Genomic DNA, 16,518 nt, shown 5'->3' with positions numbered 1-16,518 from the left:
GGAGTGTATAGATAGAGGTCATAGATCGTACTGGCATCATGCTGAATGTATAGATAGAGTATAGATATAGAGAATAGATCGTACATAGTGCCTTAGAAAATCCATGATGCAGAGAACACAGAAAAAAAGTGGTCCCAAAGTAGCAAAACCAGGCAAAACATTTTGTGATTTTCTATGTCCCTACATACCCGCACCACACTGAAGTCCAGCTTGGTCTCCTGAGCACACTGAAGGATCAGCTGGAAGCAGCTCTTGCTCTGATTGGTCATCCCGTTGTCATAGTAGCGCTCCAGGACTCTCTGCTGCTCCAATGTGAACACAGACCGCAGGTTCATCTGACGGAGACACGGCATTGGTCAATAAACTATCCAATAAAAACAACAGACAACATTGAGTTCACGATGTAGACCTAAATTCACTGTGGACAAAACATTGACATTGACTGACCAGGTGAAAGCTATGATCCCTTATAGATGTCACTTTTTAAACCCACTTAAAATCAGTGTAGGAGAGGAGACAGGTTAAATCATGATTTTTAAGCCTTGAGACATAGAACACCTTCGTAAGATTGAGAAGCACATTGTTTGCCCTCAGAACAGCCTCAATTCATCTGGGGTTGGACTCTACAAGGTGTCGAAAGCATTCCACAGGGATGCTGGCCCATGTTGATTACAATCCTACCCATAGTTGTGTCAAGTTGGCTGGATGGCCTTTGGGTGGTGCACTATTCTTGATACACACGGGAAACTGTTTAGCGTTAAAAAAACAGCAACATTGCAGTTCTTGACACAAACCGGTGCGCCTGGCACCTACTACCATACCCTATTGAAATACCCTATTTAAATATTTTTTCTTGTTCTTTCACCCCGTGAATGTGACGATCCAGGTCTCAAGACTTAAAAGTCCTTCTTTAACCCGTCTCCTCCCTTCATCTACACCGATATAAGTGAAAATATAAGTGACATCAAAAAGGGATCGTAGCTTTCACCTTTTCGGGTCTCATGGAAGGAGCAGTTTTGTACACTCAGTGTGTATATAATAGGTATATTAGAATGTAAAGGCTAACTCATAGTCCAGCTGGTCTGGTTTCACCAGCCACTGTCTGTACGTATCCAAACAGTATATAATAGATACACTACCCTTCAAAAGTTTCGGGTCACTTAGAAATGTCCTTGTTTTTGAAAGAAAAGCAATTTTTTTGTACATTAAAATAACATCAAATTGATAAGAAATACTGTTAAGGGAATTTTTATCAATGATGACTAATTATGTCTACATGTCAATCAGGACTGACTAGTCCAAATGCTATTATGTTACTGTACATATAGGCATTCTCTCTCCTTTCCCAATTGTATATAATATAGTCAGGAGTTTAGAACAATGCCTTGGTACAAATGAATGAACTATCTCCAGATGGCAGACTGTCTAGAAGGCTTATCTACACTGACTGACCTTGGCTTCAGGTGAGGAGGGAAGGATCGAGAACTATAGGGCCTCTCTACCAGTGTCAAGAAGAGATAGAACATTTAGAAAACGCTGACGTCCTTTTCAGTTTATAACCTGAGGCAAAATGTGTATGAAGGCAGTACTCTCTTGAATTAAAGGCTGTTACCTGACTTTTAAGACCGTGGCTCTGTCCATTCTTATAAAAGAAGGGTCTTACAAACCCTTAATGCATTGACAGAGTGTTTAATGTTGATTGGGAAATAAAACAGAGGAATTTAGAATTCCTTTTTTTATTTCACCTTTATTTAACCAGGTAGGCAAGTTGAGAACAAGTTCTCATTTACAATTGCGACCTGGCCAAGATAAAGCAAAGCAGTGAGACACATACAACAACAGAGTTACACATGGAGTAAAACAAACATACAGTCAATAATACAGTATAAACAAGTCTATATACAATGTGAGCAAATGAGGTGAGAAGGGGGGTAAAGGCAAAAAAGGCCATGGTGGCAAAGTAAATACAATATAGCAAGTAAAACACTGGAATGGTAGTTTTGCAATGGAAGAATGTGCAAAGTAGAAATAAAAATAATGGGGTGCAAAGGAGCAAAATAAATACATTAATTAAATACAGTTGGGAAAGAGGTAGTTGTTTGGGCTAAATTATAGGTGGGCTATGTACAGGTGCAGTAATCTGTAAGATGCTCTGACAGTTGGTGCTTAAAGCTAGTGAGGGAGATAAGTGTTTCCAGTTTCAGAGATTTTTGTAGTTCGTTCCAGTCATTGGCAGCAGAGAACTGGAAGGAGAGGCGGCCAAAGAAAGAATTGGTTTTGGGGGTGACTAGAGATATACCTGCTGGAGCGTGTGCTACAGGTGGGAGATGCTATCGTGACCAGCGAGCTGAGATAAGGGGGGACTTTACCTAGCAGGGTCTTGTAGATGACATGGAGCCAGTGGGTTTGGCGACGAGTATGAAGAGAGGGCCAGCCAACGAGAGCGTACAGGTCGCAATGGTGGGTAGTATATGGGGCTTTGGTGACAAAACGGATTGCACTGTGATAGACTGCATCCAATTTGTTGAGTAGGGTATTGGAGGCTATTTTGTAAATGACATCGCCAAAGTCGAGGATTGGTAGGATGGTCAGTTTTACAAGGGTATGTTTGGCAGCATGAGTGAAGGATGCTTTGTTGCGAAATAGGAAGCCAATTCTAGATTTAACTTTGGATTGGAGATGTTTGATATGGGTCTGGAAGGAGAGTTTACAGTCTAACCAGACACCTAAGTATTTGTAGTTGTCCACGTATTCTAAGTCAGAGCCGTCCAGAGTAGTGATGTTGGACAGGCGGGTAGGTGCAGGTAGCGATCGGTTGAAGAGCATGCATTTAGTTTTACTTGTATTTAAGAGCAATTGGAGGCCACCGAAGGAGAGTTGTATGGCATTGAAGCTTGCCTGGAGGGTTGTTAACACAGTGTCCAAAGAAGGGCCGGAAGTATACAGAATGGTGTCGTCTGCGTAGAGGTGGATCAGGGACTCACCAGCAGCAAGAGCGACCTCATTGATGTATACAGAGAAGAGAGTCGGTCCAAGAATTGAACCCTGTGGCACCCCCATAGAGACTGCCAGAGGTCCGGACAGCAGACCCTCCGATTTGACACACTGAACTCTATCAGAGAAGTAGTTGGTGAACCAGGCGAGGCAATCATTTGAGAAACCAAGGCTGTCGAGTCCGATGAGGATGTGGTGGTTGACAGAGTCGAAAGCCTTGGCCAGATCAATGAATACGGCTGCACAGTAATGTTTCTTATCGATGGCGGTTAAGATATCGTTTAGGACCTTGAGCGTGCGTGAGGTGCACCCATGACCAGCTCTGAAACCAGATTGCATAGCAGAGAAGGTATGGTGAGATTCAAAATGGTCGGTAATCTGTTTGTTGACTTGGCTTTCGAAGACCTTAGAAAGCCATGGTAGGATAGATATAGGTCTGTAGCAGTTTGGGTCAAGAGTGTCAGACGACAATCTCAGACGACACGAAAGAGAGGTTGAACAGGCTAGTAATAGGGGTGGCAACAATTTCGGCAGATAATTTTAGAAAGAAAGGGTCCAGATTGTCTAGCCCGGCTGATTTGTAGGGGTCCAGATTTTTCAGCTCTTTCAGAACATCAGCTGAATGGATTTGGGAGAAGGAGAAATGGGGAAGGCTTGGGCGAGTTGCTGTTGGGGGTGCAGTGCTGTTGACCGGGTGTAGGAGTAGCCAGGTGGAAAGCATGGCCAGCCGTAGAAAAATGCTTATTGAAATTCTCAATTATGGTGGATTTATCAGTGGTGACAGTGTTTCCTATCTTCAGTGCAGTGGGCAGCTGGGAGGAGGTGTTCTTATTCTCCATGGACTTTACAGTGTCCCAGAACTTTTTTGAGTTAGTGTTGCAGGAAGCAAATTTATGCTTGAAAAAGCTAGCCTTGGCTTTTCTAACTGCCTGTGTATAACGGTTTCTAGCTTCCCTGAACAGCTGCATATCACGGGGGCTGTTCGATGCTAATGCAGAACGCCATAGGATGTTTTTGTGTTGGTTAAGGGCAATCAGGTCTGGGGAGAACCAAGGGCTATATCTGTTCCTGGTTCTAAATTTCTTGAATGGGGCATGTTTATTTAAGATGGTTAGGAAGGCATTTTAAAAAATATCCAGGCATCCTCTACTGACGGGATGAGATCAATATCCTTCCAGCATACCCCGGCCAGGTCGATTAGAAAGGCCTGCTCGCTGAAGTGTTTCAGGGGGCGTTTTACAGTGATGAGTGGAGGTCGTTTGACCACTGACCCATTACGGATGCAGGCAATGAGGCAGTGATCGCTGAGATCTTGGTTGAAGACAGCAGAGGTGTATTTAGAGGGGAAGTTGGTTAGGATGATATCTATGAGGGTGCCCGTGTTTAAGGCTTTGGGGGGGGTACCTGGTATGTTCATTGATAATTTGAGTGAGATTGAGGGCATCAAGTTTAGATTGTAGGATGGCTGGGGTGTTAAGCATGTTCCAGTTTAGGTCGCCTAGCAGCATGAGCTCTGAAGATAGATGGGGGGCAATCAGTTCACATATGGTGTCCAGAGCACAGCTGGGGGCAGAGGGTGGTCTATAGCAGGCGGCAACGGTGAGAGATTTGTTTTTAGAGAGGTGGATTTTTAAAAGTAGAAGTTCAAATTGTTTGGGTACAGACCTGGATAGTAGGACAGAACTCTGCAGGCTATCTTTGCAGTAGATTGCAACACCGCCCCCTTTGGCAGTTCTATCTTGTCTGAAAATGTTGTAATTTGGAATTAAAATTTCAGAATTTTTGTGTGGTCTTCCTAAGCCAGGATTCAGACACAGCTAGAACATCCGGGTTGGCAGAGGGTGCTAAAGCAGTGAATAGAACAAACTTAGGGAGGAGGCTTCTAATGTTAACATGCATGAAACCAAGACTATTACGGTTACAGAAGTCATCAAAAGAGAGCACCTGGGGAATAGGAGTGGAGCTAGGCACTGCAGGGCCTGGATTCACCTCTACATCGCCAGAGGAACATAGGAGGAGAAGAATAAGGGTACGGCTAAAAGCAATAAGAATTGGTCGTCTAGAACGTCTGGAACAGAGAGTAAAAGGAGGTTTCTGGGGGCGATAAAATAGCATCAAGGTATAATGTACAGACAAAGGTATCGTAGGATGTGAATACAGTGGAGGTAAACCTAGGTATTGAGTGATGAAGAGAGAGATATTGTCTCTAGAAACATCATTGAAACCAGGAGATGTCATTGCATGTGTGGGTGGTGGAACTAATAAATTGGATAAGGTATAGTGAGCAGGACTAGAGGCTCTACAGTGAAATAAGCCAATAAACACTAACCAGAACAGCAATGGACAAGACATATTGACATTAAGGAGAGGCATCCTTAGTCGAGGGATCAAAAGAGTCCAGTGAGTGGAGTGGTTGGTTTGGGGGTCACGGTGATTTAGACAGCTAGCCAGGACATCGGTAGCAAGCTAGCATAGGATGGAGGTCTGTTGTTAGCCACCTCTTGCGTTCCGTCAGTAGATTAGTGGGGTTCCGTGTGGTAGAGGGGATTAGTCCAAATCACACAACAACAAAAATAAAATAAAAACAATAGATCTAGTTATAGAGGCCCAAGAAGAAACATAATAATAATAAAAAATAAATAAATTGTCCGATTGTCTATTCTGAGAGCAGCCGGTAAGACAGCTAACGGTTAGCAGGCCGCAGATGGGCGTTCAGGTAACGTCGCGACGGAGGAGCCAGCCGGATCTCCTTCGGGTAGATAACGTCGGCAGTCCAGTTGTGAAGGCCCGGTGGGGCTCCGCGTAGGCAGTAAAACGGGTCTGGATAGGTGACTGCAGCCCAGGAGTGATTGACGGAGCTCAGGAGTGATTGATGTTTGCTCCGGAATCGACGAGAGCAGATAGACACACGGATAGCAGCTAGCTAGCTGTGAGATCCGGGAATGAATGTCCAGAGAGCAGTTGAAATCCAAGGACATGGAGAGAAAAATTGGTCCGGTATGTTCCGTTACGAGCCGCGCTGCGCCGTACAAAACTGGCGATAGATTTTCGAGCTAAAGATAGCTGATGACCACAAACCGTGGTTAGCTGAATACTAACGATTTGCCAGTAAAGAAGCTAACTAGCTTCTGAACTAGCTTCTGATTAGCTTCTGGCTAGCTCCTGGCTAGCTTCTGGTTAGTTTCTGGCTAGCTTCTTGGAGTTTCAGGCTAGCTTCTGGCTAGTTTCTTGGAGGATTGCAGATTTGAGGTAAATAATATTTATTTATAAATATAAATTGGTGAGGTGGGTTGCAGCAGAGTGTTTTGAAGATGAGTTGATGGAAAATAAAAATAAAATGTATGTATCCTTTTCCCTCTCGCTCTCATCCAACACCTCCCACACTGCCCCTACTCGGATGGTATCGCGCCGTCCCAACCTTCGCTCTCTCTCCCCCGCTACTCTCTCCTCTTCCATCCTATCATCTCTTCCCTCCGCTCAAACCTTCTCCCACCTATCTCCTGATTCTGCCTCCTCAACCCTCCTCTCCTCCCTCTCTGCATCCCTTGACTCTCTATGTCCCCTATCCTCCAGGCCGGCTCGGTCCTCCCCTCCCGCTCCGTGGCTCGATGACTCATTGCGAGCTCACAGAACAGGGCTCCGGGCAGCCGAGCGGAAATGGAGGAAAACTCGCCTCCCTGCGGACCTGGCATCCTTTCACTCCCTCCTCTCTACATTTTCCTCCTCTGTCTCTGCTGCTAAAGCCACTTTCTACCACGCTAAATTCCAAGCTTCTGCCTCTAACCCTAGGAAGCTCTTTGCCACCTTCTCCTCCCTCCTGAATCCTCCGCCCCCTCCCCCCTCCTCCCTCTCTGCAGATGACTTCGTCAACCATTTTGAAAAGAAGGTCGACGACATCCGATCCTCGTTTGCTAAGTCAAACGACACCGCTGGTTCTGCTCACACTGCCCTACCCTATGCTCTGACCTCTTTCTCCCCTCTCTCTCCAGATGAAATCTCGCGTCTTGTGACGGCCGGCCGCCCAACAACCTGCCCGCTTGACCCTATCCCCTCCTCTCTTCTCCAGACCATTTCCGGAGACCTTCTCCCTTACCTCACCTCGCTCATCAACTCATCCCTGACCGTTGGCTACGTCCCTTCCGTCTTCAAGAGAGCGAGAGTTGCACCCCTTCTGAAAAAACCTACACTCGATCCCTCCGATGTCAACAATTACAGACCAGTATCCCTTCTTTCTTTTCTCTCCAAAACTCTTGAACGTGCCGTCCTTGGCCAGCTCTCCCGCTATCTCTCTCTGAATGACCTTCTTGATCCAAATCAGTCAGGTTTCAAGACTAGTCATTCAACTGAGACTGCTCTCCTCTGTATCACGGAGGCGCTCCGCACTGCTAAAGCTAACTCTCTCTCCTCTGCTCTCATCCTTCTAGATCTATCGGCTGCCTTCGATACTGTGAACCATCAGATCCTCCTCTCCACCCTCTCCGAGTTGGGCATCTCCGGCGCGGCCCACGCTTGGATTGCGTCCTACCTGACAGGTCGCTCCTACCAGGTGGCGTGGCGAGAATCTGTCTCCTCACCACGCGCTCTCACCACTGGTGTCCCCCAGGGCTCTGTTCTTGGCCCTCTCCTATTCTCGCTATACACCAAGTCACTTGGCTCTGTCATAACCTCACATGGTCTCTCTTATCATTGCTATGCAGACGACACACAATTAATCTTCTCCTTTCCCCCTTCTGATGACCAGGTGGCGAATCGCATCTCTGCATGTCTGGCAGACATATCAGTGTGGATGACGGATCACCACCTCAAGCTGAACCTCGGCAAGACGGAGCTGCTCTTCCTCCCGGGAAGGACTGCCCGTTCCATGATCTCGCCATCACGGTTGACAACTCCACTGTGTCCTCCTCCCAGAGCGCCAAGAACCTTGGTGTGATCCTGGACAACACCCTGTCGTTCTCAACTAACATCAAGGCGGTGGCCCGTTCCTGTAGGTTCATGCTCTACAACATCCGCAGTACGACCCTGCCTCACACAGGAAGCGGCGCAGGTCCTAATCCAGGCACTTGTCATCTCCCGTCTGGATTACTGCAACTCGCTGTTGGCTGGGCTCCCTGCCTGTGCCATTAAACCCCTTCAACTCATCCAGAACGCCGCAGCCCGTCTGGTGTTCAACCTTCCCAAGTTCTCTCCACGTCACCCCGCTCCTCCGTTCTCTCCACTGGCTTCCAGTTGAAGCTCGCATCCGCTACAAGACCATGGTGCTTGCCTACGGAGCTGTGAGGGGAACGGCACCTCAGTACCTCCAGGCTCTGATCAGGCCCTACACCCAAACAAGGGCACTGCGTTCATCCACCTCTGGCCTGCTCGCCTCCCTACCACTGAGGAAGTACAGCTCCCGCTCAGCCCAGTCAAAACTGTTCGCTGCCCTGGCCCCCCAATGGTGGAACAAACTCCCTCACGACGCCAGGACAGCGGAGTCAATCACCACCTTCCGGAGACACCTGAAACCCCACCTCTTTAAGGAATACCTAGGATAGGTTAAGTAATCCCTCTCACCCCACCCCCCCTAAGTTTTAGATGCACTATTGTTAAGTGACTGTCCCACTGGATGTCATAAGGTGAATGCACCAATTTGTAAGTCGCTCTGGATAAGAGCGTCTGCTAAATGACTTAAATGTAAATGTAATGTAAATGAAAAAAAGTTGTAAATATATATATATATAGGACACGACAAGACGAGGACGAAAGACGTCTGAACTGCTATGCCATCTCAAGTTTTTTTTTTTTCTTCCTTCAACAAATACAGTGCAAATAAAAATCCATATTTCAGACTGGCCAATAAAAAGATTCAGATGTAAAAAAGAACACAGACACTGGACAGAGGAAATCTGCCTAGAAGGCGATTATACCGGAGTCGCCTCTTCACTGTTGACGTTGAGACTAGTGTTTTGCGGGTACTATTTAATGAAGCTGCCAGTTGAGGACTTGTGAGGCATCTGTTTCTCAAACTAGACACTAATGTACTTGTCCACTTGCTCAGTTGTGCACCGGGGCCTCCCACTCCTCTTTCTATTCTGGTTAGCGCCAGTTTGTGCTGTTCTGTGAAGGGAGTAGTACACAGTGTTGTACGAGATCTTCAGTTTCTTGGCAATTTATCACATGGAATAGCCTTAATTTCTCAGAAAAGTATAGACCGATGATTTTCAGAAGAAAGGTCTTTGTTTCTGGCCATTTTGAGCCTGTAATCAAACCCACAAACGCTGATGCTCCAGATACTCAACTAGTCTAAAGAAGGCCAGTTTTATTGATTCTTTAATCAGAACAACAGTTTTCAGCTGTGCTAACATAATTGCAAAAGGGTTTTCCAGTGATCAATTATCCTTTTAAAATGATAAACGTGGATAAGCTAACACAACATGCCATCGGAACACAGGAGTGACGGTTGCTGATAATGGGCCTATGTAGATGTTCCATAGAAAAAAAATATCTGCCATTTCCAGCTACAATAGTCATTTACAACATTAACAATGTCTACACTGTATTTCTGATCAACTTGTTTTAAATGGCAAAAAAACAAACTTTCTTTCAAAAACAAGGACATTTCTAAGTGTCCCCAAACTATTGAATGGTAGTGTATATTAGAATATATAAAGGCTAACTCATAGTCCAGCTGGTCTGGTTTCTCTGGCCACAGTCTGTATGTATCCAAACAGTATATAATAGATAAATTAGGCAACACGGAGTGCCTGGATACACCCGTTGGCCATAAATCACCAGCCCCTGAGGTGCCTTATTGCTTATAAACTGGTCACCAACGTAATTAGAGCAGTAAAGATAAATGTTTTGTCATACCCATGGCATATGGTCTGATATACCACAGCTTTCAGCATTCAGGGCTTGAACCACCCAGTTTATAATAGAATATAAAGACTCATTGTCCAGGTTGTCTGGTAGTGGTTTCTCTACTTACCGTCTGCAGGCCTCGTTTCTCCTGCCATTCCTCCATACTGCTGCTACTGCAGGGGGGCAGATCAGCCATACAGCAGAACCACGAGCAGGGCCAGGCCGGGGTGAGGTCTAGGCAGCCGGGCCGGGGTGTGGTCTAGGCAGCCGGGCCGGTCTGGGGTGTGGTCTAGGCAACAGGGTTAGACCGGGGTGAGGTCTAGGCAGCAGGGCTGGGCCGGGGTGAGGTCTAGGCAGCAGGGCTGGGCCGGGGTGAGGTCTAGGCAACAGGGTTAGACCGGGGTGAGGTCTAGGCAGCAGGGCTGGGCCGGGGTGAGGTCTAGGCAGCAGGGCCGGGCCGGGGTGAGGTCTAGGCAGCAGGGCCAGACCGGGGTGAGGTCTAGGCAGCAGGGCCAGACCGGGGTGTGTTCTAGGCAGCAGGGCCGGGCCGGGGTGAGGTCTAGGCAGCAGGGCCAGACCGGGGTGAGGTCTAGGCAGCAGGGCCAGACCGGGGTGTGTTCTAGGCAGCAGGGCCAGACAGCAGATAACTCTATGCGTCCGTCTGTCCGGGGGTTATGGTGGTCTGGCTGCAATACTGGTCATGCTAGCTCAGTCTCCTGGGCTGCAGGGTGCAGAGGCTGTGACATGGTTCCGGTGTCTTTGTCTCCCTGAGGTTCTGCAAGACAAGAAAGTGTCATCAGTTAGAGTGGAATCAATGGAAACGTTATGAACCAGAACATCTCATTTCAGCTTTTCCATCTTAGACTGCTTTATATGTTTATATTTATAGTTGTCATATTTTTATAACATCACACTTATTCTATGGTGGTGTGTTTTAAACATAGAGAATGATAGAGGACTCCTCTTTTATCTGTCCCATAATGGCGTCTGTGTGGGCATGGGCAGCACCATTAAGGCCATCTCCATTTTGAAGTGGTACATTTTTTGCTTCTACTACATCTATGAGTTGGTAAACAAATCAAATCTATTTATAAAGCCCTTCTTACATCAGCTGATATCTCAAAGTGCTGTACAGAAACCCACCCTAAAACCCCAAACAGCAAGCAATGCAGGTGTAGAAGCACGGTGGCTAGGAAAAACTCCCTAGAAAGGCCAAAACCTAGGAAGAAACCTAGAGAGGAACCAGGCTATGAGGGGTGGCCAGTCCTCTTCTGGCTGTGCCGGGTGGAGATTATAAACCAGGCTATGAGGGGTGGCCAGTCCTCTTCTGGCTGTGCCGGTTGGAGATTATAAACCTAGAGAGGAACCAGGCTTTGAGGGGTGGCCAGTCCTCTTCTGGCTGTGCCGGGTGGAGATTATAAACCAGGCTATGAGGGGTGGCCAGTCCTCTTCTGGCTGTGCCGGGTGGAGATTATAAACCTAGAGAGGAACCAGGCTATGAGGGGTGGCCAGTCCTCTTCTGGCTGTCCCGGGTGGAGATCAGAACAGAAATATAACTGAAAGGGTGCATACTGTCGCCTAGAGTATGTTGTTTGAATAGGTATAAAGCCACGGTTGGCAATTTACCTGCAGTTATGCAATGTTTGCTCACCACTATAATTCATTGGTTGATCCCTCCTGATGACCTAAATGGAATTATGTGATCCTTCCTTAACCGACAGGAAGTCCCACCCAGTTGACTACTTAAAAATGGTGGAAGTCCTCAAAGGCACTGCCCATGCAAAACTGGCTTTTGGGCATTTGTGAGCTCTTATCAATTAAATTTCAAACTAAGGGCTTTTATTGGGAAACATATGTTTACAAAGCAAGTGAAATAGATAAACAAAAGTGAAATAAACAAAACATGTACAGTAAACATTACACTCACAAAAGTTCCAAAAGAATAAAGCCATTTCAAATCTATGGTTTTAATAGACTGGAAGAGAGCTGTCACATGAGCTCACATGACATGAAGTTGGACAGGTAACACAACTGTGGACATTTCATACACTCAGATTATAAAACAATAGTAGTAGAGCAGAACTAGCAAATTGACTGAGCTCTGGATCAAAGGTAGCTATGTAAATGGGACCTGGATCAGAGTTAGCTGGCTGAATGGGACCTGGATCAGACCTAGCTGGCTGAGTGGGACCTGGATCAGAGCTAGCTGGCTGAGTGGGACCTGGATCAGAGCTAGCTGGCTGAGTGGGACCTGGATCAGAGCTAGCTGGCTGAGTGGGACCTGTATCAGAGCAAGCTGGCTGAGTGGTACCTGGATCAGAGCTAGCTGGCTCAGTGGGACCTGGATCAGAGCTAGCTGGCTGAGTGGGACCTGTATCAGAGCTAGCTGGCTGAATGGGACCTGGATCAGAGCTAGCTGGCTGAGTGGGACCTGGATCAGAGCTAGCTATGTGAATGGGACCTGTATCAGAGCTAGCTGGCTGAATGGGACCTGTAATCAGAGCTAGCTATGTGAATGGGACCTGTATCAGAGCTAGCTATGTGAATGGGACCTGTATCAGAGCTAGCTATGTGAATGGGACCTGTATCAGAGCTAGCTATTTGAATGGGACCTGGATCAGAGCTAGCTGGCTGAGTGGGACCTGGATCAGAGCTAGCTGGCTGAATGGGACCTGGATCAGAGCTAGCTGGCTGAGTGGGACCTGGATCAGAGCTAGCTGGCTGAGTGGGACCTGGATCAGAGCTAGCTGGCTGAATGGGACCTGGATCAGAGCTAGCTGGCTGAATGGGACCTGGATCAGAGCTAGCTATGTGAATGGGACCTGGATCAGAGCTAGCTGGCTGAGTGGGACCTGGATCAGAGCTAGCTGGCTGAATGGGACCTGGATGAGAGCTAGCTGGCTGAATGGGACTTGGATCAGAGCTAGCTGGCTGAGTGGGACCTGGATCAGAGCTAGCTGGCTGAGTGGGACCTGTATCAGAGCTAGCTGGCTGAATGGGACCTGGATCAGAGCTAGCTGGCTGAGTGGGACCTGGATCAGAGCTAGCTGGCTGAATGGGACCTGTATCAGAGCTAGCTGGCTGAGTGGGACCTGGATCAGAGCTAGCTGGCTGAGTGGGACCTGGATCAGAGCTAGCTGGCTGAGTGGGACCTGGATCAGAGCTAGCTGGCTGAGTGGGACCTGTATCAGAGCTAGCTGGCTGAATGGGACCTGGATCAGAGCTAGCTGGCTGAGTGGGACCTGGATCAGAGCTAGCTATGTGAATAGGACCTGGATCAGAGCTAGCTGGCTGAATGGGACCCGTTCAATCCTTCCTTGTGTCTGGCCTCCATTCAGCGTATCGATTATGTGGAGCCACGTAACTACTGTTATGCATTATAACTTGGGAGATTGCTAGTTAGCAATATTTGCGCTGAGTTACTGCAATCTAGTAAGTTATCAAGTCAGTAGCTAGCTATAGCTAACGTTAGCCCACCTCAATCAACACAAGCTAATGCTAGCTAAGTGTCAGCATCCCTACTCTATATCTAGCTACTCGTTAGCTAGCTAAGCAGTACCAAAGTCATAAGAGGAAAATAGTCTAGACGCGTTGTTGAAAAGCTATTTGTTTTGATGATGATGCCAATTATCCAGCCAGACAGTCTCTTCTAACCCAACAGCAGCGGGGCTTGTGGCTTTCCCATCTTCACCCTCCGGTTTCAGCATTTTGGCAAAGCTCACTGCGCATGGCCACTGAATGGAAAACATTGGGAAAAACATTGCAAAGCGAATTGATGCATAAAACGCACATCCACCCATTCAGCCACAAGGGCAGAGACAGAGAGAGACAGAGAGAGATGGGGCAGAAATAAGATTCCCACACAGGAAGCGGAATGATCTACCTTTCCGACAGCTAGTTTACAGACAGTCAACAACCCGCTGAAAGCAACACAACAATAACGCGGAGAACACGCCATACTAGCAAGACAGGCCGTGGCAGCCATAGCCAGGCCACTGGATAAACTTTTCCTTTAAATGCCGTCCTAACACGGTCTCTCTGACCCCCCTGTCTACAGCGAACTGACGCCGGAACTCGTCGAAATCCGGCAGCGAAGTGTGAAGTCATTTTGGAAAGTACCTGTTTTTTTTGTCGTCAAAAATCAAACGACTGCTCGAATTCATCAGATTTCTTCAGCAGTCCCCTTTTAGCCAGACAATGAAATCAGAACGTCCGATCATCAATTCTAATCATGATCGTGACGTATACGCAGACAGGAGCCAATTAGATCTCGAAATCAGGGCTGTGACATTCAACCCAGTGATGTCCCGCCCAGCGATGACTATGTGGGGAGGAACATCAAAACGTTTATACCGAACAAAAATATAAATGCAACATGCAAAGTATTGATCCCATATTTCATTAACTGAAATAAAATATTCCAGAAGTCTTCCATACCCACAAAAAAAGCATATTTATCTTTTTTTTTAACCAAATTTGTTTACATCCCTGTTAGTGAGCAAATCTCACTAACAGGGATTTGCCAAAATAATCCATCCACTTCACATGTGTGGCATATCAAGAAGCTGATTAAAGAGCATGATAATTACACAGGGGCGGCAGCGTAGCCTAGTGGTTAGACCGTTGGACTAGTAACCAGAAGGTTGCGAGTTCAAACCCCTGAGCTGACAAGGTACAAATATGTCGTTCTGCCCCTGAACAGGCAGTTAACCCACTGTTCCCAGGCCGTCATTGAAAATAACTGACTTGCCTGGTTAAATAAAGGTACAATTAAAATAAATAAGAAACACAGGTGCACCTTGTGCTGGGGGGGGACTTTTTTTTTTTAACACTGAAATGAGACTCGTTTCAGGAAACTAGGCATATGTCACACGTCACTACTTCACAGGAGGCATTTGAACATAAACATGATCTCCAAATGCATTGATTGACAGAATGCCTTCTGGAACATTTGAACTTTATGTGCCTTAATAACAAACTTACATGACATCTGTAAATCCAAATACAATTGCTGAATTACATGGCTAGATGGTTTGCCACGGGGAAAAGATAGGAACCTTCCCGCTAGCCATGATTGGCTGAGATAATGGATGGGCTAGATATGCCGAGAGATGAGTTCGGATTGGTATGATAGGCTAGACATGCCGAGAGATGAGTTCGGATTGGTCTGAAAGGCTAGACATGCCGAGAGATGAGTTCGGATTGGTCTGAAAGGCTAGACATGCCGAGAGATGAGTTCGGATTGGTCTGATAGGCTAGAGATACCGAGAGATGAGTTCAGATTCGTCTGAAAGGCTCGACATACCGAGAGATGAGTTTGGATTGGTCTGAAAGGCTAGACATGCCAAGAGATGAGTTCGGATTGGTCTGCAATGTATCATGCTTTTGTCTATTACATGATTTGCTCAGTATGTGTCGGTAATCCTTTCTAACGCTGCTTTTTTTAAAGATATCATGAAGAACTCCAACGTTGAAGTTGGGTTTTAAAATTAGTTGTCCAGTGGAAGCAGAGTATGATAGCTAAGGAGATTAGCAAATGTTATGCGCAGGGAGTCGAAAAGAGAACATCTCTCTCCGGATTACATCTTCAAACTATGGGTAACCATGTCATCCGTGACAGAGAAGCATTCATCCATGTATATCGGTAAAAGAGTAGCTAGCGACATTTTCAGATATTATATGTTTCTAATTTTGTCACAAAGACATTTTCATTGCAAGTTCAAGCGTACTGTTAGCTAGCTAGCTAACATTAGCTGACAGTGTCATGCAGGTGAAAGAGGACCCAAAAGCGACTTAACAGAAACAGAGTTTATTTAAGTCCAAACAGGGAATAACAGAAATCCTCTAGTCTGTAGAGGGGAATAACTGGAGAAGCGGCCACAGACTGCAGGTCGCTTCGGGTAGGCGCAGGCCGTAGTTGACAGAGACACCTGCTCACACGCAGCATCTGATGAAGGCAAAAAACACGACAGGACAGGGCGATACACAAACACAGCAAAAACACGACAGGACAGGGCGAAACGCAATCACAGCATGGTGAATACTAAACAAGGAACCGACGGGACAGGAACGGAACACAAAGGAATAAATAGGGACTCAAATCAGGGGAAAGGATCGGGAACAGGTGTGGGAAGACTAAATGATGATTAGGGGAATAGGAACAGCTGGGAGCAGGAACGGAACGATAGAGAGAAGAGAGAGCGAGAGAGTGAGAGAGGGAGGGGGAGAGAGAGGGATAGAAAGAGGGAAAGAACCTAAAAAGACCAGCAGAGGGAAACGAATAGAATGGGGAGCACAGGGACAAGACATGATAATAAATGACAAACATGACAGTACCCCCCCACTCACCGAGCGCCTCCTGGCGCACTCGAGGAGGAATCCTGGCGGCAACGGAGGAAATCATCGATGAGTGAACGGTCCAGCACGTCCCGAGACGGAACCCAACTCCTCTCCTCAGGACCGTAACCCTCCCAATCCACTAAGTATTGGTGACCCCGTCCCCGAGAACGCATGTCCATGATCTTATGTACCTTGTAAATAGGTGCGCTCTCGACAAGGACGGGAGGGGGGAGGGAAGACGAACGGGGTGCGAAGAAAGGGCTTAACACAGGAGACATGGAAGACAGGATGGACGCGACGAAGATGTCGCGGAAGAAGCAAGTCGCACAGCGACAGGATTGACGA

At 47.0% G+C, this 16,518-nt stretch overlaps 1 protein-coding gene across 3 annotated transcripts in view; it reads right to left on the bottom strand.

The window, feature by feature from the left end:
- The window catches only part of hdx (highly divergent homeobox), a 53,677-nt gene extending 39,586 nt beyond the window's left edge, over positions 1-14,091 (bottom strand). For 2 of the 3 annotated variants that reach the window (XM_046324574.1, XM_046324572.1), the window contains exons 1-3: positions 13,954-14,091; positions 9,962-10,609; positions 189-335 (exon numbers count right to left, since the gene is read on the bottom strand). In XM_046324574.1, the coding sequence (XP_046180530.1) occupies positions 189-335; positions 9,962-10,030 (216 nt within the window). In that variant the 5' untranslated portion in view covers positions 10,031-10,609; positions 13,954-14,091. Of the gene's footprint in view, positions 1-188; positions 336-9,961; positions 10,610-13,717; positions 13,870-13,953 lie in introns of those variants that run through there. The other variant, XM_046324573.1, reaches the window with a different exon arrangement.
- Positions 14,092-16,518: the final 2,427 nt, after the last annotated feature.

The sequence above is a fragment of the Oncorhynchus gorbuscha genome, linkage group LG23 (assembly GCF_021184085.1).
Source record: "Oncorhynchus gorbuscha isolate QuinsamMale2020 ecotype Even-year linkage group LG23, OgorEven_v1.0, whole genome shotgun sequence".
In the NCBI taxonomy this organism is placed as follows: Eukaryota; Metazoa; Chordata; class Actinopteri; order Salmoniformes; family Salmonidae; genus Oncorhynchus; species Oncorhynchus gorbuscha.
The sequence above is the reverse complement of the archived record's forward strand: the minus strand, read 5'-3'. Positions and strand labels throughout refer to the sequence as shown.